We start from the raw sequence: 23,869 nt of genomic DNA on the forward strand, positions 1-23,869 counted from the left end.
CCGGGCTCTGGGTCAGCGCGGAGGCTCCCGGCCCTTTGGCAGACCCTAGGGTTCGCTAAGCCCGGCCCTGCAAAGGGCGCCTGGCGCCCGCCTGCTGCCGCGCGTCCCTCCGCCCTGCCCACGGCACGAGCGGTGCCCCTGCAGAGCCAGCACCGCCTGGGGGGGAGCGGCCCGCGGTCAGAAGCCTTGGGAGCAGCCGCTTGGGCCGGCGCATCCCCTTGCCGCCGATCTCGGAGCTCAGGCTCGCTTTGGGCTGCCGTCTTTCCCCCCCTTTGCACCCAGTTGAGTCCTTTTGGCTCTTGTGTGCTGGTTGCTGCTGTTGTGCATGCTGTTTTCTCCCCCCCCCCAGCTCTGTCACCGCCCCTTCCAGGATGGGTTTGTCCCTGGCTGGTTTTGGTGCTGCAGAGACGCTGGCACTCCGGGATCCAGCTCTTCACCTCCTTCTGTTTATTGATTTTGGGCTTTTTGTCATCCTGGCCAGCTGCTGTTCCTTTTAACGCCTTCTGTAGGTGCTGGTTTGTCTCCCTCCCTTTCGCTGGGTTGGAATCGTCGCGGCCCTGCCGGTGCCCAGCTGCAGCCTTGCCTGTGGGCCCGCCCCACGCTTGTCCAACGGTGTTTTCACAGAAACGTGGCACTACCGAAGAGATGGGGAGGGTCACCCTTGCTTTCATAGTCCTGTGGTTTGCCTCTCTTCTGCTCCCCAGCCTCCTTACTCTGTTCCAGCCCTTCCTTTCCTCTGGGAATCTCCTGGGGCGGGATCCGAGGTCGACCCAACTTGCCCTCCCATCCCTGTGCACCCCCACCCTTTGCTCCCGTTTCTCCTTGCAGAGCCTTGGCCGCCCCGCTAGCCCTAGCAGCACGTTTGTTGCAGGTTCTCCCAGCAAGCCTCAGCCTAACTATTTTCTCTCCCAAGCACCAGGTGGGAGAGGGTCATACCACGAACGCTGCTGCCGCTCACCTGGTACCCACAGGAGGAAGCCCGCGGTGCTCGTGGCCTTAGGACTTGCGTTACGCCAAACTCGGGGCTGTACTGTCTGGCAGCGATTCATCCCTCGCGTCCTACACGGGTGCGCTGTCCCGCCCTGACACCAAACACATCCTTTGTCTTCCTTGCTGCGTCTTCTTCGGTACCGACAGACGTCGTACGGCCGCGGGCGTGCCCGGAGCTGGGTCGGGGCACGAGCACGCACCCTTATCTTCTGCAGTGCTCAGCAGCCACTGGCTCATCTGCCCGGCGTCCTGGAGCTGTTCCTCGACAGCCCAAACATCCCCCTTCAGGTATTATTCCTCTTGACTATGTATTTTTAGCTTTGCATTCCTCCCAAGGAGGTCAGATCCTGTTTCCTGCAAATCGCACCCGTTATTATCCTTTTCGCTTTCCTCCCTCAGCTTCTACGCGCTCTCCATTTCCCCCTCATCTTCAAGAGGCTTTTCTGCTCTGCCCTGTTCGTAAGCCCTGGTTCACGTGCCCGTATTAAGAGCCTGGGACCTTGTCCCTCCTGTCCCCCCCAGCAATGGCGGCGTTGTACTGCTGGCCGTAACCAACTTTTAAATGACTGGGAGTCCTCGCCCCCTCCTCATCTCCATTTCTGCTGGCGCAGGGGTCCCAGCGGTCACCAAAGGGCGCGCTGCTGGGTGGCAGATGGATTACTTCGGGAAGGAGCCGCTGCCAAGGCAGCGCCCGGTCGGTCCGTGCTCCCGCCTCCCCGGTGCGGTCGCTCCCCCGGGGGCCCCCGTCACCGCCGTGGCTGTCGTACCCCTCTGCTAATCAGTACTTGAGCCCGTCTCAGCACCGTCTCGGCCCCCAGCCTCAGCAGCTTCCGATGGCACTCCTGGCTCTTGCCCTGAGCCGCTCTCCCTGGGCTGGAGGGCCCCAAATGTGTCCGTTTGTGCCAGCTGATGGCACGATGGGGGCGAGCGTGGCCCCGCCAACACCCCGAGGGTTTGCCTTTGCATGGGCGCACTTGAGCGCTCACGGCCCCAGAAGCAGACGTAGGAGCCAGCACTCGGGCTGATTTTAACTCGGTGGTGCAGAAGCTGGGGCCTGGCAGACGGCTGTAGGGGCAGACCCATCCCCAGCCACGGCTCCTTCGTCTCCGTTGATGTGGCCTTGGCCGGGCACCGAGGCAGGACGGAGGCACGAGGCGCCCGGCTCACCGCCTGTTTCTGTTCCTTACCCACAGCAGCAGAGCCCAGGAGCTCCTCAGCCGTCGTACCTTGATTTGTAAGCACCCTCTCCCGAGCCCCGCGGAGGAGCTCGGCTTGCTCTCTGGCAGAAAGCGTGACGCTGAAACAAGACCCAACAAACTCACAGAAAGAACCGCCACCTTCCCTGGGATACTCGCAGGCGCTGTGCAGTTGCTGGAAGCTCTGGGGGTTGCCAAATTGTCTGCGTGCCACCAGCCTCCTCCCACGGCACCTGAATGCCCCTGAGCCTGCGGAGCCCTGCTGCCGCTGACAGCCCAGGCGTTGGTGGGCAGAACGGGGCAGCCTCCTTCCAGAGAGCCCCCGTCCCATTGCCCGTGCTCCAGCTCCTGTGCGGCTCGTGGGTTTGGGCAGTCGGGCTGCCTCCAGCAGCGAGGGGCTACGGGTGGGCTTCCCCCCGGGGCAGAGCCTCCGCAGCCCCCCGCCGCTGTCAGAAATCAGCCCGGCGCTGCCTGCGCCTCGCCGGAACCTTTCCGAGTCCAGGGAGATCCTGCCCGGCTACGGACAGGCCGCGGGGAACTGCCGGGGATGTGCCAATCCTGCCGAGGCTTTGGGCAGCCCAGAGGCACCGGGACGAGGCAGCAGCCTAGGGAACGGCCCCCAGGGACTCGTCGTAGAAAGCCTTGAGGCCGCGGCGGTGCTGCAGGGAGGGTCTCTCGCCCACCGCCTCCTGACGGAAGTTTTGCCTCAGCCAGCCGTAGACCAAACTGTGCAGAAATCCCTGGAGGGAGACGGTCAAGGCCTGCGAGAGAGGGAGCAGCGGCGAGCGCTGCCCTTACCTGTGCCTGGGCCGCCCTGCGCTGCAGCAGCGCTGCAAACCCCATCGCCCTCTCCACGCCGGAGAGGAGCCGCGCGGGATCGGCCCGCGTGAGTGCACGGGCAGGGTGACACAGGGAGACAGGAGCCGGCCTTCCCCTTGGCGTGGTCAGCTCAAACAAGGGAAACACCTGGGCAGAGCCGCAGAGCGCAGCGCCAAACACCAAACCGGGGGGAAGAGCCCTGGCAGAGCCGGGCTGGGACCAGGGCCTTTGCCCTGCGCCCGTCCCGGGGGGCAGCCGGCTGGGGTCACCAGCGCGGGCTGGCAGCACCCGCAGAGCTCGCCCTGCCCGCGGAGGCATCGCTCTGGTCGGCAGGGACCGGCGTGCTCCCGCTCCTCTCGCCCGGCTCCCGCCGCTCTGCCGCTGCGGCACGGCGGCAGCACCACGGCTCTCACAGCCCCCCCGTCCACCACGCACACGTCCGATGGGGACAAACTCCCAGCTCCGGAGTGAAAACAGGTTTTTACTTACCGCAGCAACGTAGAGGACAAAGACCAAGGCAGGTTTGATGCTGGTGAAGGAGAGGAGGGTGAGGGGGAAGGCTGTGGATGGAAGACAGGACACTCCTCGGTCTCCCTCTCTCTGACAGTGCTTCATCCAGTTTTTCCCTCTCCGAGTGGCAAATGCCCTTCCCCTGTCACAGCCCATTTCCCATGGCACAGGGCTCTACGTAGGACAAGGACGCGTGTGTACAACCAGGGCCTTCCCGGCGCTGCCCCGGGCCTCGGGGAACTCATTGCCACAGGTTTCTGTAAGGCTGAAAGCATGAACGGGCCCCCAAAGGGATGCGATATTGCTAAAAAGCAGGTCCGTCAAACACGAGCCACCCTCCAGCTCGGGAACCGCGGCTGGAAAATCCTGTCGTTGCAGGAGCAGGGTGGGCGAACCCAGCCGCCGGTCAGACTCAGCGGCGGTGACGGGGGCCGGCTGTCCTCTCCTTCGGGTCTGCCCAGCCACGGGGTCCTACAGACACCCGGGGGCTTTGCAGTTATTCAGCCTAAGCCGTTTGTCCTGGACCCGGGCGCTGTCTCAGCCCAGGAAGAAAGGGGCTGGAGCAGGAGCTGCGGTGGCTCTTCCCTGCCGGGGCCGCAGGGGCTGCAGGGCATCCCCGCTCCGACTTGCCTGGTGCCCAGCAGAGCAGAAAAACCAGCTGGAAGTAGTGAGAGACTTTGCTGACGCTGCGGATGCTCCTGCCTGCAAAGCCGTCTTTCTCCAGGGTCAGCAAGGGTGCCGCGGCATTCCTCCGGCACCAGAGCTTCACCCTGCGGTACAGGAGCTGGGCGGCGGGAGCGGCGTCAGCCGGGGTGCGCTGGCTGCGGCGGCCGGACCCTCTGCTCGCCCCGCCGTGCCGCTGGCTTACCGTGCAGCAGCTGAGCACCAGCAGCAGGTAGAAGAAGAAGATGATTTTCCCCTCCAGGCCCGCGTCCTTCCTCCCTACGTACTTGAGAGGCAGTGGGACATCAGCGGGGCCAGGGGCCAGCCCTGCCCCGAGCGGCTCCTTCCACAGGGGCCGGGCCCCTCTGCTCGAGCAGGAGCACCCCTGCCCCGTCCCTCTGCCAGCATCTGCCCGCGCCCCGCGGCCCCGCTGCCTTCCCAGGGTCCTCCTGAGCCCACCCGCCCTTGGCGGCACCGGGCAGCGGTGTCTGCTGGGTGGGGAAAGGGAAGAGCGGGACGGACGGGCGCCCGGCAGCGCTCGCCTCGTAGCAGATATCCTGGGCATGGTGGATGAGGAGCAGGCAGCTGAAAGGACAGAGGATACTGGTGGCCGTCCCCTAACGCCCCAGCATTGTCCCTGGGGCAGTTTTTGATTTCTTCCCCTGCCCCAAAGCCTTCACGCACAGAGGTGGCCCCTGCAGGAGCTGCGGCGTGCCCGAGCCCATTGGGAAGGGAGCGGGGCGCCCACCCCCGGCTCCCCCGGGGGTCGGGGTGGCGGGACGGGGGTGTACCTGGAGCAGTAAAGGCTGTAGGTCTCGTGGGAGCGGTTTCCTTTCCATGGCACGCCAGGCTCGATGGGTTTCGGCACGATGTCGGTGAGGGAGGTGCCGCGGGCGATCAGCTGTCCCAGGAGCGTGAGCGCTGGCACCAGCCTTGCAGGGAGAGGCGGAGGTGAGCGCATCCATCCCGTCCTGGGCAGAGCCGGGAGGGCAGGCGCTGTGCCGCAGCCCTGCTCGGGGTGGAGAGGGGGCCAGGGCCGGTGGCTGGCACCTACCAGGCCAGGATGTAGGGCAGCCCCTGCCACGCGCTCTCCAGGCACCGGCTCCTCTCCTGCAGGGAGGAAACCACCGGTGACTGGGGCTGCAGGTCTTGCAGCAGCCCAAGGCTCCAGCCCCACTCTGCCGGGACGCAGGGAAGCCACTGCCCAGGGAAAGGGGCTGCCCTCGGATCCCCCCGCTGCTTCCCGGGTCCTCCCAGGGCCGGGGCGGCCGTGTGTGGGAAGGGTGATGCTCGGCTGCACCGTGGCTGGGGGTCACCAACCTGCAGAGCTGCCACGTGCCAGGCTCTCCAGCCGTGGCCGGCGCGGTAGGCTTCGTACGTGTAGACAACAACCATCAGGAACGAGACCGCGTAGAAAGTCTGGGAGAGGAGAGGGAGAGCGGGCTCCTGCTGCGCCCAGCGCCCCAAGGGCGCTGCCCCCCTTCCCTCCTCGTGCCCTGCACCCCGACATCCTCCGGTGCCCCTGGGGAGGGGGACAGGCGGCCGCTCTGGCCGGCGGCTTTATCAGGACAGGCAGCTGCAGGCAGCACTGACCACCCAGGTCCGTCTGTCCGTGCTGGGCTCTAGGTGGCTCTGTCCCTGTGTCCTGGCAGCAGGCCTGCAACCGCGGTGATGGTTGCCCTGTGCGCTATGCAACCAGGCAGGCTGATACGCGCGAAGCGGAGCAGAGCTGGCCCCGTGATGCTGAGCCCCTCCCGGTCCCTGTCCCTGTGCATGGCTGAGGCAAGGGCCCCGGCGCCAGCTGAATGAGCCCGCGGGCAGGAGGGAACGGCACGGCCGCTGCGGGTCCATGCGCCAGGCAGGGCAGAGAGGAGCTGGTGGAGCCGCAGGCGCTGGGCGAGTTTGGGCACGCAGGGGCGAGCACGCCCGCAGCGGGGAGAGCTGTGCTCTGCTTTGCTCTGCACGTGAGCGGCTGCATTCGGGTTCGCCATCGTGGAGCTGCTGGCAGGGCACGGCGTGGGCGAGTGGGACACGGCAGGGGGGACGCAGCGCTTGCCTCACTGGGGAGAAACACGGCACGTTCCCCCAGGGAACCAGCCTCGGTGGCCGAGGACAGTGACAGGGGAACAGGAGCCATTTCTCGGTAGGAGAAATAGTTCGTCACCCCAGGGCTTCCCTGGGGGCACTCCAGCCCGCAGACGGGTCTCAGCTCTGGTGTGAGCCATGGTGCGCGCTGACCCCCTTACCGTGGCCAGCATCAGCCCGTAGGGGCAGGCAGCCTACACCGGGATGAAGAACGGGGCCGGCAGCAGCTGGATGGTGGCCGTGCTCAGCAGCACAGCGGCGGCCAGGAAATCTGCCAGGGCGAGGAGGAAAAGGGGGCGAAGCTGGGGGACGAGACACGGCGTTAGCCCTGGCTGGCAGCATCACCCCGGCTCTGCGGGGCTGCCGCGGCCACGTCCCTCCCCAGGCTGGCCGGGAGCGGAGCTGGGACCGGCTGCTCTCAGGGGAGGCTGGTGCGAGTGTCTTGCACCTCCTGCCCCATTGTGTCTTAAGCCCTGCTGCAGTGGTGCTGGCCTGGCTCTGCCTCGGGTTTAGCTGGGGCCAAAACCTGTCCCTGCACCCCCGGGAGCCGGCGGCGCTCACCTGGATGTGGCAGCATCGCCTCCGCCGGGCGGTGACGGCGAGGACCGATCCACTGCCCAGGAGGCTGGAAGAGACGGGGCCGGTGGTTAACGTCCCGGCGGAGCAGAGCTGAAGCCTCAGCACGGTGGCTTCCCGCTGAACCCTTCCCGGCAGGGATCCTGTGCTCAGCCTCCCCAGAGACGGGCAGAGGCCGGCACGGGGATGGGGTAGGGTGGGGTGGGGGTTCCCCTCCCTGCAAAGGCAACGGGACGGGGCAGAGACCCGCGCTGGGGCGAGGCCGGATTCCCACGCCCCAGGTTCGGGGCCGGAGCGAACTGCGGGGTGCGGGCAAGACAAGCGGCCACCCCCCAGCACCGCAGGGCCTAGCCACGGCCGAAGGGCCGGGAGCAGAACCCACCTCAGCAGTGAGGCCGGCAGGTAGATGCACGTCAGCACGAAGACCTGAGGGAGAGAGATCGAGAGGAGCGCGGGCGCCCTGCGGCGAGGCCACCGCCTCGGCTGCCCCATGGCGCGGGAGCACAGGCACGGCCGGACTCGCTCCCTCGGGCATCCCTGGCCGAAGCAGCGGGGGGCGGCCGGTGCCCATGTGTCACTGCGGAGTGAACGGCGCCAAGGCAAAAAAGGCGTCTTCCCCAGGAGGCTGTGCCCCGGGGCTGGAGCTTCGCTGGTGGTGGGGCCAGCGGCCGGTTCCTTGCCAGCCCCGTGGCGCTGCTACACGGGACGGGCCCCTCGGTGGCGGCTGCACGAGGGGGCTTCCCTGCTGCGCCCTCCTGAGCTCGCCTCACCCCAGCACCTGGGTTTCCCTCACCCGGGGCTGGGGAGTGCCAAGAAGCCGCGTCCCGCTCCGGGCCGTGCTGCTGAGAGCGGCCCCCAGACAGCGCGGCGTGGGGCTGCCGCAGAGGAACCGGCACGACTGCCGGAGCCGGACGGCTCCCAGGGCCCGGTGAGTCAGGCGGAGACAGCGGAGCAGGAGCAGCCACCCCGGGAAGCATCGCTCAGGCCCCAGCCAGCTTTGCCGCCTGCAGAGCCCTGGGCCGGGCGGCTGGGACCCCTTTGCCGGAGCCGTGGCCACCGTTTGCAGCACCCCCGCAGCGCTGGCCCCCGTCTCCGGCGTGGGGGAAGCCCCCTCAGGCAGGGCCCGCAGGGGAGGCCCGAACGGGGTCTGCAGCGTTTGGCAGCGGCTTTCCCAGGCCTCTGCAGAGGGTTTCCCGCACGCACACGCCTTTACCTGGTTATCCGAGAGAGCCGACGGGTGTTCCTCTTCGTCCGCCATGGCCGGGCAGCTCGGAGCTGGGAGCCTTCCCGTCCCCTCTCGGCACTGGGCACAGCCTGGGGTCCGGCTGGCTGCACCGGAGCAGCTCCACAGCAGCTCTGTTGGGACACGGCCGGAGGAACCTGCCTGGCCGGGGCGGCAGGAGCTTCCCCAGGGGCGTGCAGGCTGCTACGCGCAAGCCCTGCGAGCAGGGAGGGGATCAGCCCGTCGTGCCGGCGGAGCCCGGGCCAACGCACGGCAGCCTCCTTCGCAGCTCCCTCTCGCACGCCGGGGAGCCAGAACGCAGCAAGAGACGCAGCTTCCCGGGGGTGCAGTCGCGAGCACGGCCCTTCTCCATCCCCTGTGCCCCCCAGCTGCTGCAAGCCAGCGCCTGCAGGCAGGGACGGGCATCCCCACATCTGCCGCTACAGGCGCGGGCAGACTTCTCCTTGCTAAAAGGGGAAACTGAGGCATGGGAAAAGGGTCAGCAGGGCAGAGGAAGCCCTAGAGCCCCGGCCAGTGCCGAGACTGCAGACTGTGCCAGCGTGCTGCGGGACGGCTGCTCCGCTAACACCAGGAGGCCAGGGCTGGGGCGAGCGGAGGGCTCGGTGCAGGTGCCTCTGCAGGACGCGGCCACGATGCAGCCCCAGGACACGGACATGATGCAGCCCCATCGGTTGCTTGCAGCAGGAAGGGAAGGAGGGAAAGCCCACACCAGCAGCAGAACGGCTGCTGGAGCGGGGAGAGGCGCAGCCGGGACAGCCACCCCCCAGGCTGCCGCCACGCCGGGGAGGGCAACCGCGGCCCCCGACGACACGGGGTTCAGCCCCGGTGCAAAGGAAGGGGCTGCACCCTTATCGCGAGGGCGGCCTTCGGCAGGAGCTGGCACACGGCCACGGAGACACGCACGAAACGCCGGTAAAAACGTACCCAGCGCAGGGAAGGGGTGCTCGTGTGACACCGAGCCGGGCTCCCCAGGGAGCGGGGCTGAGCCGGCAGCGGGGCTGAGCCCGCCGCCCCGGTGCCGCAGCCTGCACCATCGCATCCTTCCACCCCGGGCAGCTCACCGAACCCCCTCAGAGGGAGAGGGAAGGGCTTTTCTTACACACCAGCAGCCAATACAGCCCACCGCTGTCCGCAGGGTGCCTCGAGGGCGCAGCAGCGCCCCGGGAAGGGGCTCAGACCCCCGAGGGCAGAGCCAGGCCCCCTCGGCAGCGGCACTCCCTCTCCGCTGAGCCCGAGCAGCCCGGCGGGCGCAGGCAGAGCGCCGGGCACTTCGCAGCGCCAAACCCCTCCGCAGCCACTCACCGGCACAGGCCCAGGCCCGAAGGCGCAGGGACAAAAAGCATTTGCATTCCCGTACACACAGGGACCTCAGGAAATCAAGGGTTTCGGTAATTTTTTGATAATTTTGAAATCAAGGGTTTTCTGACAAGCCAGCAAACCCCCCCCGGGCCAAGCAATGCCCGGTACCGTCCAGGCCCAGCCGAGACCCACCGGGTCCTAGCAATAACCACTCTGCTGTACAAGGTTTTGCACTCGTGTGCGGACAAGGATCACCGAAACTCAGCAAACCCAACCTTCCCTCTACGTTTTCTTCATGCTTGAACGCAGCACCTCCGCCCATCGCAGGCTGGCACCTGGCACCGTCCCCGAGGCAGAGCGGGGCCGCGCGCACCCCGCCGTGGTGCCGCACCCGCACCTCCAGGGACGCTCACGTTGCCCCGCGACCTAACGGCAAGAACAGGTCAAATTCACAAGCCAAAAAAACGGAGTTTTTTTACATCTGGTCAAGCACAGTTTTTGCAAGAGCAGAGAACACCGCAGCCGGGCTGTGCAGCCAGGGCTGGTGGCTCCGGCAGACGCCAGTGCCGTGGGCAAGAGGCTCTGCAGTCCGGCAAAGCGCGGCAGCGCCCAGCCCTGCCGGTGGCGGCAGCGAGGCCGGGGCAAAGCGCTGCACAAGTGCATGCCGGCAGCCAGCCCACGCACGGCTCACCACTCAAACCACAGGTCAAACAGCAGAGTTACGCTTCAAACAGGGTTTTTTTGTTTTATTTCGGAGGGTATGGGCTGAATGAAGAGATGAAAGAGGGAGGGATGTGGGGGAAGGTCTGAGGGAAGAAGGGGTAGGGATAAGGGCTGCGGGGGAGCCGCGGCTCTGCAGCTGGACCCCACTTTGTTCCCCTCCTCACCATCACTGTGGCTGCTGCGACCTCCCCGCCGGCCAGTCTCTCTCCAGCTTGGCTGGCAATTTTTCCTGCCCAGGAGCACAGGAGGAATCCAGAGCTGCGGGTGGGGAAGAGCCACGGTGCTCCTGGGCGAGCAGAGTCGGTCCTGCTGCGTCTGCCCACCCTCACGAACCCCCTGGGATCCCTTCTGGGTTACTTCAGTCTCCAGAGGCTCCTCCAGAAGCGCACGGGGCAAAGGGAGGCCAGGGATCCCCTCAGCCTGCGCAGCGAAGCCCAAGCAGGAGGAGGCATCACCGCCCTCAGCCGTGGTGGGAATGGCTCCCGCAGGATAAGGTTTTGAGCAACGCCTGTGGTTTCAGAGGCACCGCTTGATTCAAGCCTTCCAAATCGGGACCAGAGACCGGGCTCTTCTCAGCAGATCTCTTGGCTGAGCCAACGCTCGTATCGTTGACAACCGCGTCAAAGCCGAGGAGCCCAAGACCAAACGCTCCCTGGAACCAGCTCTCCAATCTCCATCCAGTTGTCTCCACCGGAGCAGCACATGGATCCCGCGTGGGACCAACTGCCGATGCTCTCGGCCTGGCCCCTGCGCAGAGGCAACGTCCACGCCAGCACAGGGAACTGCCGACTGCTGGGCTCTGTCATCCCCTCCTGCGACCTCCAGCAGGCGCAGGTCCTGCCGGGGCACGTTTTCCCTGAGGACTTTTTTGAGGAGAAATCGGCACCGAGGGTTGCATTAGCCGGAGCACTGCCCTTGCCTTCAGCGAGGTGGGATTTGTGGAGCGGGCTCCTGGGAACTCGGCCACTGACAGGACAAGGACCGCTGGCACGGCGCGGAGGGGACCGGACTCCATCCTGCTCGGCTGCTGCCGCTCTCCGCACGTCCCAGGCACCTGAATTGCAGAGGCGCTCGCAGCCTCTGGCTCCCCGCGCCGAGACGCTGCGAGGCAGGGAGGGTGCGGTGGCTGGGGAGCCCCGCTCGGCTCCCGCCGCTTCTCGGCGCCCGCTTCCTCTGCGAGGAAAACAGCGCGCGCCGCGCCGGCCTTGCCACGTGTGCCGGGGCATGCGCAGGTACGAGAGCCGCTGCAAAGCTGCAGCTGCGCAAGGACCGTGCATTCAAGAGCGAGCAGCGCGTACCCGTGCTGAGCAGCGGGGCTCGTCTGGCCGGAGCGGCAACGGCTCATCAACCCAGCCGAGCTGGCGTGAGCTGCCGAAGGCACCGGCACTGCCCAGCGGCGCAGCAGCTCCCTCCCGAAGAGCTGCCCCATCAACCCGCTTGTTAACTCGGCTCCAGGACTCGGGAGAAGCCTGGGGACTGTTAAAACAAGACTTAATGCCCGTGTTTACAGACACCTTCCCTGTACTCTGGGACTGGGAAGTTGTGCTTCAGTAGCCAAGCTTTAATTAAAAACAAAGCAGGTGCACGAAAACAAAACTCAAGCACGATTTTGCCTACGCGGATGAGAAAGCTCTAGAAGCTTCAGCAAAAGCACAGCCAGGAGTAGCCGGTTCCCAGGGCTGCAGGCAACCACCCAACATCTCTGGAAGCAAAACGTCCCTCCCTGGTTTTAAGAGAGTAGTGACCATTGAAACAGCAGCACAAACACTTCCCGACGGGCGCTCTTCCAGGAGATCCAGCCAGCACCGCTCTTCCGGCCTCGCAGAGACGCTCCTTCCCATTTCGGATAACTTAACGCCAACGGGCAGCGCTGCACACACAATAGCTGGCGCGCTTGGTTTTTTCTCCTGACCTTGCATAACCTCCGTTACGGAAAGCATCAGCCCCCTGCCCCAGAGCTCAGGAGCAGTGCACTGCAGCAGGCAGCGTTTTGGACAAGGAAATCCGCCCTGCTGACCCCGCAGAACCTCTCCCACCTGCGGAGCCCGAAGCCCCTGAGGTGCAGCGTTTCCCCCGGCCACGCGGGCCAGCCAGGACCGCGGCCGAGCCCTCTCGTGCCACTTGCTGCTTTCCTTGTGCCTCACTTTTCAGAGCCAGGTCCCGTCCCAGGGGAGCGGGCCCTGGCAGTGCCGGGGGCGGCTGCAGCGGGAGGGATGCTGCACCCTAAGGTCCCCGTCCCCGGGGACTGGGCAACTGGTGGGTGCCCTCTAGTGGCCCCAGCACCCAGGGGACCAGCTGGGGAGATCCCCAGGGACCCAGTCCGTCCCTCCAGACAGGCAGCTGCTTCCCTTGTCTCAACCACCAACCTGCAGGGGGGGAGATGGAAGGCGAAGGGAAGGCAACAGGGTGAAGCCAGCCGCTGCCCCAGCCCTTCAACCGCTGAAAACACGGGCTTTGAGGCTGAAACAGCGCCTTCCCCTTCTCCAGCCGGTCAGCTCCCCAGGCACCCGAGCGCAGAGCTCAAACGACAAAAGGAAAAGTCAGGTTCCTACCACAGCAGAGGAGAGAGGAGCTTGCTCGTGCCAGCGCTGGCCTCGCACCAAGCCTGCCAGCCGCCCTCCCCGGCCCGGGGCAGGAGCAGGCAGCTCCCCCAGCACACTCACAGCTGCACGCCGCAGCTCCCTGGGGCCCCGACCCTTCTCACACAGCCCACTAATATTCAAAACACACGCTCTGGTTTTCGTCTCGCAACCGTTCATGAAACGCCTGCCACAGCCATCTCCCACCGAGCCAGGGCTTTCAGCTCGGTCGTTCTGGGTCCGAGCAGGAGCCGGCAGATCCGGAGCACAACTGCAAAGCGCAGGCGTGCCAGCGGTCCACCAAAGCCAGAGGTGTTTCAAAATGCTTTGGCTTCCTTCCTGCCACGCTCACCAGTTTGCAGGGAAGTTATGCAAGAACCTCAGGGTCTGTGCAGCAGCAGGCCAGCTCCTCACCCTCGCCCAGGGCTTACTGCGAGCCCAGGGCTCCCGCAGCCCCCGGCGCTGCGATCCTCTGCCCCTCACTGCTGCTCGCTGCTTCGATCCCAGCAGGAGCAACGCCTTGTTCCCAAAACCAACACTGCGGAACGCCCAAGCTTCACCAAAACTCCCAAATGCTGAGAAAATGACTGCTGAAGGGTGGATGTGCCCAATTCAGCCTTTCCCCGGCTGGCTTTCTGCACCACCCTGGTCCCCATCTCAAACAGGGTCAGAAAGCTCAGATATCTGCTCTGAAAGACCTGCTGCGTAGCAGCTGCTGGTGTGACACCGGCGGGGAATCACTGCTTGCACCACTGCAGTTACAAGGATTCAAACTGTGAAATCCTTAGGATCTCTCCTCCCTCCCGGGATAACTGCAGAGAGAATCCCTGGCGAGTAACGAGAGCACGCCGTAACACGCTGTGCCGTCGGACGGCCCCTGGTGCTACGAGGAGCTGCTGTATCCACCGGTATAAATTTGGCTCTAGGCAAAAAAAAAAAACAACAAACTTTTGAGAAGTTGCTGAAGATTTTCTGCATTTGGATGATGCTGGTAGTTAAGACACATCCTTCTTGCAGGCTTTCAGCTCTTTGTCTTATGTTATTTTAGCACCCTGCTAAGCGCTTCCCCCCCGCCTTTAAATCTTTTGAGGCACAAGCCTGTCTGGCGTTTGAAGACACACGCAAGCTCCACTCCAATGGAGCTCCTCGCCCTACGCCTGACAGGTAGGGATTATTTTAAATTGTGTTTAAAAAAGCATCAGTACCTTCAATTATTTTTTTTTTTAAATCAAGTTCCAACTCAGAGCAACTTCTCACACCAGAGAGCAAGAGAGCACTGTGATCCTAGTGGAACAGTTGGCACAATTCTGCTTCAAGTTAGCGCTAGGAGCACTAGTTTAAGCCCAATTCTTTGCTGAAAGCTCCCTGCTCCATCGCACGGTTGGAAAGAGGTTACGCCACAAGCGAAGTGGTCTTAGTTAATCATCAGAAACGCGTTGCTACGCAAAAGCAGTCAGGAATAAAAGCTACCACCTCATCTCTTCCCAGAAAGCCACCAGCTGCTGTAAGCCGACTGTTTCGTAATAGTTTGCTTTTCTTCTGGGCTGAAATGCAGAATAGTCAATATGGCCGTTAGAGTCTGCTGGCGGCCAAGGGAGTCTGGCAGTGTCAAAAATCTATAGACAATGTTCTTGAGGTATTCCAGGTTGGCTCCCTCTCTGCTCTTATCTCTGAAATTCTTCTCGATTTCGCTTTGCAGTGCGGATACCTCTTCCCGGTGCTTCTCCTGCTCAACCAAGATTTTCTCCTGGAGCTGGTGAACTTGCATTTCCAGCTTGTGCTTCTGCTTCCTCAGCGCTACAATTTCCACTTCTTTGCGAGCCAGCTGCTCTGCGTACAAGAAGAAGGTGGGCTCGCTGGTGGCGGAGAGATGAAGAGCCTGGGGGAGAATCTCTGAGGAATCGTTACCTGGTGAGCCATTGCTAGCAGCGTCGCTCCCTGGCGCTAGGTAGTTTTTGGATCCTTGAAGCCCGTAAGGCAACGTGACAGATCTCAGCTGCTCCAGCTCTTGGTCCTTTTCTGCCAGCACCGCCAGCGCTCGGTCCCGCTGTTTGTGCATCTCCTCCTCCAGCTTCAGCGCCCGTTCCCTGTAGTCCAGCTGGCATCGCTCTAATTCCTGCCTATGAATTTGCTGCAGCTGGGACAACTCTTGCTTCTTGGCTTCCATGTCTTGCTGGTGCTGCTTCTCCATTTCATCCGAGGACAGCTGAAGCACAATGTATTTCTCTTTCAGGTCAGCCAGCTGCTCTTGAGCTTCCTCCAGTTCCTTAGCCAGATTGCCGTCTTTGGCCGACTTGTTCTTGAGAACCACTTGCGCCCTCATCTTGTACCTTTCAAACTCTTCCTTCAGCTGCTTCAGCTCCTGCTGATAGTACAAAGCAGTGGCCTTCTCGCCATCCCCAGCCTCGGTGCCCTTTGGCAGCTCCAGCTCACATAGCTTCTCGATGTCCAGAGCGGGCTGACTCTTCTTAGCTGCTGCCTGCAAGAGCTTCTTCAGCTTCTCCATTTTATCCTTTAGAACATTAACATCAAGATTGGCTTCTTCTACGTGAATATCAACGGGGGACCGGCTGGAGGCAGCGATGGCCAGGGTTTTGTTCTCCAGGTCCAACTGTACGATGCGGTCCTTTAGCTTCTGAATGACCACTTGGTCTTTCTGCTTGGCTTTTTCGTAGGTGCCAAGTAGTTCTGACGCTTCGGAGACTTGGTGCTCCAAGTCGGCCACTCGCCGCTCCTCCATCTGGGCGTGCTGGCGGAGCTGCTCCTCTGCCTGCGCAGTCTGAGAGCAGAGAGACACGGCAGGGTTAGATTAGCTCAACACTGGGCAGGAGGTCCGCGGTGGACATGGGGGCTTAATTCTGCTCTGCTGAACTCCAAACAAGCGCAGGGCCATCCTTTCCCCTAGAATCCTAAACAAGCCACCACACGGAATTGCCTTTTTGGATATTTGTTTGGTTTGGGACAAAGTAAACTCAAGGCATTTTTGCTTTTGTTCCCTGCTCTGCAGAGCTCCTGTTAGCAGCATTATCTGCGTTGCTGTAGGTGTGCGGGGGGGTGGGAAGCAGCAAACTCGCGTCACAATCTGCTACAGGATTTTTTTAAAACGTGCGCGTGCCTTCATACATCTAACTGCAATTTACTGAAATGCTATGCTTGGTCGCACTGATATTAATATAATTCACCGGTTTCTGAGCAGCTACAGCAACCACCCGGTGTTCACAGTTGTTACAGCCACGGAGGTCTGACTGACTGATAAGTACCCTGGAGAATGGCAGCAATCACCTTCGGGAACTACAGCACAGCCAGGGTCAGGCCACCTTCGCCTCTGTCAGAGAGAAGCTGTTAGAGACTACTTCCAAAAAAGGGGCAAATTGCATGAAATCAGCCTGATGCTTCAGATTAGAAAGGAGAAAACTTGTTCCAGACTGCAAGGAGATGAGGAGGATCCCATTTCAGAGAGTTTCCAGGTGCAAATTCGGTTACTGGTGCCAAAGCCCCGATGCCAACCCCCGAGCACGTTGCCCCACAACCCGCAGAGTCGCACAGGTTCCTCTTTTCCACCACATCCCTCTTTCTAGCTCTTCGCCCTCCCCCTGCACGCGCACAGGCTAGAGCCCTTCTCCTGTATTTACCTTGCTTCTCTCCCTAGAGCACTCCAGCTTCACTGAAGAAGGTCCGGCAGGAGGTATTTCCTTTTACCAGCTCCTGTAACTGTACCTTGCGTCGCACTGACGTGCTTTATGAGACAAGACCACGCTCACGGCCATCGTGGGTCAGAGGAAAGGCCTCTCCTCCCAAGGCCAGCCACTGCCACACCAGGCGGTAACACGTTCAGAACCAAACGACACCGTGGAGGACAGTCACCGTGTAATCACCTCCCAAATCCCACGGTCACCACCCTCTGATTAATGACTTAGACGCTGTATCGCAAACAGCTTGTGTTTTCCTCAGGGACTACCATCCCACCCATCAAAGCCACGATGTTCTCATTGATTTCAAACTTCTCAGACTCTGCGGGACTGGGAAGGGGAATTTGTGCTCCTCCAGCCTCAAACCCTGCCCAGACAGGGAATTACCTTCCTCATCTCCTGCAGCAGCTGCACTTGGAAGTGGTTCTTAAGGCTGGCCATCTCCTCCTGCAGATCCTGCAGGCGGGGGTCTGGCTTGTTGTTCTCCTCCTGAACAGCTCGCAGCTCTCTCTTCAGGTCTTCCACCTCCTGGCTCAGCTGCTTGATCTGCAGCTCGTACCCCTCCGCGCGCTCAGCCATGCACGCCCTCCCGGCCAACGCCTCCCTCGTCTCCTCCAGCTTCAGCTCTGCATCCTGGCGCAAAGTCCTCTCGTTCTGCAGCAGCTTCTGTAGCTCTCGCAGCATAACAGCGTGGTCGCTCTGTTCCTGGGCTCGGTCGTGCTGCTGCGTGATCAGGCGGGCTTTGGTCTCGGCGAGCTGTTCCTGGACAGACTTCAGCTCCGTCTCCAACTTCTCGGTCTCGTCCTCTGCTTTCTTAATGGCGTCATCCAGGTCCTGCTTCATCTTCCTCTTGTCTGCTTGGTAGGAGGCTTCCATCCGGGACTTTTCCTGCGTCACTGTCGACAGAGCGCTGGTCAAGGTGGCCAGCTGGGTCTTCAGCTGGAGCACCCTTTTATCAGCCTCGCCAGCAGCAGATGACACATCCCCGCTGCTCGTGCTGATGCCACTCTCTGAACCGCTTGTCTCTTCTGATTTAGGAGAGGAAGTGGTGGCCGTGAGCTTATCGTCCTCAGGCCCTGGTTCACCCTTGGTACTGGCCAGACTGGCAGCTGTGTCTGCACTGGTAGCTGTCCCCACGCTATCTTCGCTGTGAACCGAGCTCCTATCATCAGCAGAATCGGCAAAGGAAGAGCTGGAGCTAGCCACGGGCGCAGGCTGAGCGCCGCCCAAGCCAATATCTGCCTCGTGAGACGCGGACAATACTTTCAAGCTGGCTTCCAAGGCTTCCTTCTCCTTGAGCAGGCTCTTGTAGGCTCTGACGACATCCTTCAGCCGAACCTGGTACTGAAGAAGCTGCTTCTTCTGCGACTCAATAGTCTCTAGAAGATCTTTTTTACTCGGGCCACCTCCAAAGTTCATGCCAAACTTCTCCATGATTCATGCACTCTGAAAGGAGAAGAACAGCACAAAGGCTAAACGAGCAGCAAAGACGCATCTGCGATCGGCAGGAGCCCGCGGCCAAGCAGGACCACCACCCCGAGCCCCCCCAGGACCCCATGCAGTTAACGACTCCGCAACGTGTCTGTCACCATGCACTGAACCCCGCAAAGCGCCCGCACGCCCCGAGGGCCGCAGGGCTCAGTGCACAGGTAGCGAGGGCTTTGAGGAGAAACACGGTCCTGCTACGACTCAGATGCCTCAAGCTTCTCAGCCAGAGCCAGAGAAAACGCTTTAAGGCCTCGTACGGCAATATCCACTCCCCCTCCGGTCAGCCGGGGGGTTTACATCCATAAAATCACCCACCGCCAGCTCTGGGTGCGGGGCTCCGGCTGTCAGGGGTCCCCACGGCAGGTCATAGCGGGGGGCGGGGGGTGTTCCACTGGAACCACCTGCCACAGAGGGCTGGGGTGCCAGCACCCGGGGCCAAAGGAGTCACAGGAGGGGAGCACGACAGGGTGGGGTGGGGACGCAGTGGGGCCGGGGGGGGATTGGGGGCAGCCGCTGAGGCAAAGGGGCTGTGGTGCAGTGGCAGGGGGGGGCGCAGGGCTGGAGCGGAGGGGCCCAGAGCGCAGCAGGGGGCTGTGGGGCCGCGGTGGAGGGGTCCAGAGGGGCAGTGGGGTGCTGTGGGGCCCAGGGGAGGGGGCGGGGAGGCACTGGGGGGGGCAGGGGAGGCCCGGGGGGGCTGTGGAGCCGGGGCGGGGGGGGGGGGGCTCGGGGAGGCAGTGGAGGCCCGTGGGGGGCTGTGGGGCCGCGGTGGAGGCCCGTGGGGGGACTGGTGGGGCAGTGGGGGGCTGTGCGGTCCGGCGGGGAGGGCTCGGGCGGCAGTGGGGGGGACTGGTGGGGCAGTGGGGGGCTGTGGGGCCCGGGGAGGCAGTAGAGGCCCGTGGGGGGCAGTGGGTGGCTGTGAGGCCCGGGGGGGGGGGCCCAGGGGGCAGTGGTGAGGGACTGGGGGGTCGGAGGAGGCCTGTGGGGAAGCTGCGGGGCCCGGGGGGGCCGGTAGTCAGTGGGGGGCTGTGAGGCGAGGGCGGGCCCGGGGGGTCCCAGGAGGCTTTTGGGCCGTGACGGAGAGGCCGGTGGGGCAGGGGAGGCCGCGGCGAAGGAGCCGGGGGAACCACGGGGGTCCCGGGGGGTCTCCAGAGCAACGCCGGCGCCGCCTCAGGCCTTACCTCCCTCCAGCGGCCGCCGCGCAGGCGCAGAGCGCCACTTCCGCCGGACGCCCCCCCCGCCGCCGCGGCGCACTGCGCAGGCGCTCCCGGAAGGGGCGGGAAGAGAGGGCGGGGCCAGATGATGGAGGTGTGTCCTGGTGGGCGGGGCTTTGTCAGGGAGGGGCGTGGCCTGAGGTGCGGGAGCTGGGGCGGCAGCCGCGGGGGCGTGGAGTGGGCGTGGCCCGGTGCGCGGGGGCGGGGCCCGGTGCGCGGGGGCGGGGCCTGCGGAGCGCGGAGGCAGCGCGGAGGCAGCGCGGCCGCCCCCGTCCCGTCCCGTCCCTCCCGTCCCTCCCGTCCCTCCCGTCCCGTCCCGTCCCTCCCGCCGCCGCCATGGGCCTCACGGTCTCCGCCATCTTCTCCCGCATCTTCGGCAAGAAGCAGATGCGGATCCTGATGGGTGAGCGCGGGGGCGGCGGCGCGGGGCCGGGCGGGGGATGGGGATGGGGATGGGGCCGGGGCTCCTACCGGTACCGGCGCCGGTGACACCGCCTCTCGGTTGCAGTGGGGCTGGACGCCGCCGGCAAGACCACCATCCTCTACAAGCTGAAGCTGGGTGAGATCGTCACCACCATCCCCACCATCGGTGAGTGCCCCGGCACCGGGCAGGGCCCCGTCGAGCAGCGGGTACCGGGCAGGGCCCCCACCCTGCCTCCGACAGCCGGCACCGGGCAGGGCTGCATCCCGGCCCACCCGGGTACCGCTTCCCGAGCCCCGGTGCCCCGTGTGCCCAGCTGTTACCCTCCCGCTGTCCCCCGTCCGTCGGGGTGCTGGGGCACGGCCGCGGGGGGTGCCCGGCGGGGAGCCTGGCTCGCGCCCCAAAATGCCCCTTGCGGTCCCCGGCACGGGCACCGGCACAGATTCACGGGTGCGAAGCCGAATTTCCCGCCCTGGTTGGCTGCCCTCCGCCTGCCCCGCGGTGGCAAACGTGGAGCCGGAGCCGTTACGCTGGTGCGGTCTGGCTCCGGTCCGGGGGTGGAAAGGTGCTTTCGTGGGCAGGAGATCACGCCGCCCGTGCAGGCAGGCTGCTGTCCTGCCAGATCCTGGGTGCAAAGCCTTCAGTGGGTGCTCAGCACCATCGCCTGTAGCATTGTCAGGCGCTGGCCCAGGCTGCCCAGGGCAGGGGCTGAGTCCCCATCCCTGGAGGGATTTCAAAGCCGGGGGGATGTGGCGCTTAGGGACGTGGTTTGGTGGTGGCCTTGGCAGTGCTGGGTTACCGGTTGGACTCGATGATCTTAGAGGTCTCTTCCAACCTAAACGATTCTGTGATTCTATGATTCTGTCTCCCACAAGCCGATGGAGGTGGATTGGGAATGGGCTGCAGGCTCAGGGAGGCTGGTCGCCGTGGTGTGACCGCGCCGGCCAGCGCTGCTGAACATCTTCACTGGTGACCTGGGTGATGGGAGGGAGCACCCTCAGCAAGCTGGTGGCCAGGCCCGAGCTAGGGGTGGTTGTGCACCGGAGGGTGGTGCTGCTGTCCGGGGGGGTCTGGGCAGGCTGGAGAAATGAGGAGAGGAACCTCCTGGAGTTCAACTGGGGGAAGGCCAAGTCCTGCCCTTGGAGAGGAACAACCCCAGGCACGGGTGCCTGTGGGAGAGCAGCTCTGGGGAGAAGGTCCCGGCAGTCCTGGTGGGAAGCAACCTGAGCAAGCACCGGGCACGTGCCCCTGTGGCTCGGGGCCACCAGCCCCTGGGCTGCACTGGGCAGAGCTGAAAGTGGGTCGGGAGAGGAGCTCCTGCCCCTCTGCTGAGACACCTCGGGGTGCTGGGTCCGGCGCTGGGCTCCCCGGCGCAGGAGAGACAGGGACGTAATGGCGTAAGTCCAGTGCAGGGCCACGGTGATGATGAAGGGAGCGTCTCTCATCGGAGGAGAGGCTGGGAGAGCTGGGGCTGCTCAGCCTGGAGAAGAGATGGCTCGGGGGGATCTCATCCATGGGCGTGAATCCCTCATGGCGGAGTAAGGAAGATGGAGCCAGGCTCTTCTCAACGGTACCCAGAGGCAGTGGGCTCCCTCTCCCCACGCCCCTCCTTTTCCCCCGCAGGGTTCAACGTGGAGACGGTGGAGTACAAGAACATTTGCTTCACCGTCTGGGACGTGGGCGGCCAGGACAAGATCCGACCCCTCTGGCGGCACTACTTCCAGAACACCCAGGTAGCTGGAGGGTGGACGTGGGCATCACCAGCTGCGGTGGGGCTGGCCCGGGGCTCCCCGGGGCTTGCGGCCCGATCCTGCCTGAGCGGGGCGTGTGAGGGGCGGCAGGGAATGCATCCCAGTCCCCGGGGCGGTGGCCCAGCTGGGAGCACCGGGACCTGGCGTGGGTGTTTGCCCCATCGTCCCATCGGAGGGGAGCGAGGCAGAGGGGTCCGGAGGAGCAGGCGAGGGGGCAGTGCTCTGGCCCTCGGTCGCGGGGTGCCTGCAGCCCGCCTGGGATACCCCCCTCTCCTCCGTGCAAGCTGCCCGCTGCAGCCTGGTTTCTGCCACAGGGTCTCATCTTCGTGGTGGACAGCAATGACCGAGAGCGAGTGCAGGAGTCTGCCGACGAGCTGCAGAAGATGGTGAGTGATGGGGGGGATTCGGTCTGGCAGGGAGGCGGGCGTCCCCCAGCCCTCCTCCCGCTCGCCCGGCTCTGTAGCAGCGCCTGGGTGGGTGCGAGATGAGACCCGGGTCTGCTCTGCCCGTGACGCGGAGCCAGGGGGCATCCGTCCGGAGACGGGCTTGGGGACCCGACAGTGACTCGTCTGCCAGGCCGAGCTGGACCTGCAGGGATCAGGAGCAATTGCAAGGGGGAAAAATGGCCAAGAAAAATGGCTTTACTCAGTCAGGGCTTTGCTAGCCGAGCACTGTGGGCACACGGGGAGGGGAGGCAGTGTCCAGAGACAACATCCCAAAGCCAACTGGGAGGTGGGGGTCATTTACTCCCCGGCACGGGTGCCTGGGGGGGCAGAGCGTCCTTGGGGAGGGAAGCTGGCGCAGAGCGGAGCGTGTCGCGGCCTGAGAGCGGGGAGGAGGGATGGGCAGGTGCCCGCTGCCTGCTTGCTGTCGTTCGGAGAGCGCCGTGCCCACCCTCTTGCGCTGCCTCCACGGCGGTCGCTGCGCCCCCCTCCCCTGCGGCCCCATGCTCCAACGCAGGCGTCCCCCCTGCGAAGGGCACGGGTGCTCCTGGGAGAGCGTCCTGGTGCCACCGAGACCTCTGGGCAACGATGGGGGCAGGAGGGCAGCGAAGATACTGGAGGTGAGCGGAGGAGCTGGAGAGCCACCCTGGCTCTTTGGGTCTGTCCAAGCCAGGTCTCGCTTGCCGGGGTGCCGGCGCTGCCAAGGCTCACCGAGGGCTCACCGAGAGCCGCCCTCCGGCAGCGCCCGGCTCAGCCGTCCCCGCTCTCTCCGCAGCTGCAGGAGGACGAGCTGCGGGATGCCGTCTTGCTGGTGTTTGCCAACAAGCAGGACATGCCCAACGCCATGGCGGTGAGCGAGCTGACCGACAAGCTGGGGCTGCAGACGCTGCGCAGCAGGACCGTGAGTGGCCGGGGAGCCGTCCCCGTCCCTGCGGGAGGGACCTGTGGGGCTGCGGGGCCGCTCCTGGGGAGCCGCGGGCTGGTGATCTGCAGAGCCCGAAGCCCTTTTCTCCATCTCCTTCTGTTTTGCAGTGGTACGTGCAGGCAACGTGTGCGACCCAGGGCACGGGGCTCTACGACGGGCTGGACTGGCTATCGCACGAGCTCTCCAAGCGCTAGCTGGGCTGGCAGCACGGGACTGGATGAGCCGGGGACGTCTCCTCCAACTGCTGTTTTGTTCGGTTTTCTTTGTTTTATTTGGGGGGGGGGTGTCCTTTCTCCCCCGAGTGGCCTCGTCTCTGTGTTTATCCGGTAGGACTTGAACCTCAAGGACTCTTCGTGCAGCTCCACTTTGCGGTGTCCTGCCTTCGCCCCGGCAGCGCTGCGTGCTGGCCGTCATCCTCACCTGCATGTGCCGTCTGCGAGAGCTTGCCTGGACCTGCTGGGGTGGCATGTCCCCAAGCGTCCCCGCTCCTCGCCCGGAGCCGGTGGTGGGGGCTGAGCTTGGCTGGGAGGCAGCCCTGCCGCGACGGGACAGGAAGGATCCTCCTTTTTATCCTTCGATAAACTTTATAGTTCTCTTTCTCTCGGGGAGGGGACATACGGCTGCGTAACGTGCTGTTGTATATCGAGTAATTAAACACCACGACTTTGTACCCTGCACATTTCTGGCTGGCTGCGGGTGCCGCCTTAGAGCCCCGCTCCCCGACGTGCATCTTCCACGAGCATCTCTGGGCACGGGGATTTGGGCCTTAATAAAACCCGGCGTGCACTGTGCTGGGACGCAGAGGAGGTGGGCAGAGGCTCCCAGATGCGTTTGCAAGCTCGTTTCCTTGTCCCCTGGTGCCAGGAGCGGGGCTGACCTGTTTTGTAGCCGCCCCGGGGTGCTGTCGGGGTCGGTGCTGCCTCCCTACCGTGCTGGCTGCCAGCCCTGGGGTGCTGGGGCCGCGCCGGGGGGAAGCCCTGCGGGGTCGGCTCAGGCCACGTGCTGCAGGAGTGCTAACTGGGTTGTAATTAGTGGGACTGGGCAAAGCCAAACCCAACGGCGGCCGCGCTCTGGCAGCGAGGGGCCGAGCCACGGGCACTGGGAGAAGGGGGAGCAGACCGGTCCTGGGCGCTGCCTCCAAAAAGCCCAAGGCTGGCGGGAGGTGGGAGGCACGGAGCGTCGGGGCGCCCGGCAGCAGCAGGGCCACGCGTGGCGGGGCTGAGGGCCCCTCTCCCAGCAAGGCACACCTGCGTGCCCC

At 64.3% G+C, this 23,869-nt stretch overlaps 3 protein-coding genes across 4 annotated transcripts; 1 reads left to right on the forward strand and 2 right to left on the reverse strand.

The window, feature by feature from the left end:
• Positions 1-391: 391 nt before the first annotated feature.
• LOC148054467 (uncharacterized) lies at positions 392-6,854 on the reverse strand. The gene is made up of 7 exons (XM_087763757.1): positions 6,825-6,854; positions 5,499-5,700; positions 5,233-5,288; positions 4,970-5,110; positions 3,495-4,763; positions 959-2,947; positions 392-634 (listed from the first exon to the last, which is right to left on the reverse strand). The coding sequence occupies exons 2-5, from the start codon at positions 5,571-5,573 to the stop codon at positions 4,484-4,486; spliced, it is 552 nt and encodes a 183-aa protein (XP_087619883.1). The 5' UTR covers positions 5,574-5,700; positions 6,825-6,854; the 3' UTR covers positions 392-634; positions 959-2,947; positions 3,495-4,483.
• A 3,258-nt stretch (positions 6,855-10,112) lies between these two features.
• GCC1 (GRIP and coiled-coil domain containing 1) lies at positions 10,113-19,167 on the reverse strand. Of its 2 annotated transcripts, none has more exons than XM_087763751.1 (3): positions 19,039-19,167; positions 16,760-17,818; positions 10,113-15,462 (listed from the first exon to the last, which is right to left on the reverse strand). In XM_087763751.1, exons 2-3 carry the CDS (start codon positions 17,804-17,806, stop codon positions 14,158-14,160), a joined length of 2,352 nt encoding a protein of 783 aa, XP_087619877.1. In that variant the 5' UTR covers positions 17,807-17,818; positions 19,039-19,167; the 3' UTR covers positions 10,113-14,157. The 2 variants fall into 2 exon arrangements, with proteins under 2 accessions (XP_087619877.1, XP_087619879.1); XM_087763753.1 differs by lacking the exon at positions 19,039-19,167 and adding an exon at positions 18,176-18,360.
• A 155-nt stretch (positions 19,168-19,322) lies between these two features.
• On the forward strand, positions 19,323-23,288 carry ARF5 (ARF GTPase 5). Its single transcript, XM_087764952.1, has 6 exons — positions 19,323-19,474; positions 19,580-19,660; positions 21,116-21,225; positions 21,558-21,629; positions 22,462-22,587; positions 22,719-23,288. The coding sequence occupies exons 1-6, from the start codon at positions 19,408-19,410 to the stop codon at positions 22,803-22,805; spliced, it is 543 nt and encodes a 180-aa protein (XP_087621078.1). The 5' UTR covers positions 19,323-19,407; the 3' UTR covers positions 22,806-23,288.
• The last annotated feature ends 581 nt before the right edge of the window (positions 23,289-23,869 follow it).

The sequence above is a fragment of the Nipponia nippon genome, unplaced genomic scaffold (assembly GCF_047370975.1).
Source record: "Nipponia nippon isolate SJK-2023a ecotype South Korea unplaced genomic scaffold, ASM4737097v1 scaffold_3, whole genome shotgun sequence".
NCBI classification, from domain to species: Eukaryota; Metazoa; Chordata; class Aves; order Pelecaniformes; family Threskiornithidae; genus Nipponia; species Nipponia nippon.

Coding starts and splice junctions, on each gene's coding strand:
- LOC148054467 (XM_087763757.1), bottom strand. CDS start 5,573: ATGGTTGTTGTCTACACGTACGAAGCCTACCGCGCCGGCCACGGCTGG. Junction 5,111..5,232: donor CTGCCCTACATCCTGGCCTG/GTAGGTGCCAGC, acceptor TCTCCCTGCAAG/GCTGGTGCCAGCGCTCACGC. Junction 4,764..4,969: donor TACAGCCTTTACTGCTCCAG/GTACACCCCCGT, acceptor CTGTCCTTTCAG/CTGCCTGCTCCTCATCCACC.
- GCC1 (XM_087763751.1), bottom strand. CDS start 17,806: ATGGAGAAGTTTGGCATGAACTTTGGAGGTGGCCCGAGTAAAAAAGAT. Junction 15,463..16,759: donor TGCTGCAGGAGATGAGGAAG/GTAATTCCCTGT, acceptor CTCTGCTCTCAG/ACTGCGCAGGCAGAGGAGCA.
- ARF5 (XM_087764952.1), top strand. CDS start 19,408: ATGGGCCTCACGGTCTCCGCCATCTTCTCCCGCATCTTCGGCAAGAAG. Junction 21,226..21,557: donor ACTACTTCCAGAACACCCAG/GTAGCTGGAGGG, acceptor TTTCTGCCACAG/GGTCTCATCTTCGTGGTGGA. Junction 21,630..22,461: donor CCGACGAGCTGCAGAAGATG/GTGAGTGATGGG, acceptor CTCTCTCCGCAG/CTGCAGGAGGACGAGCTGCG.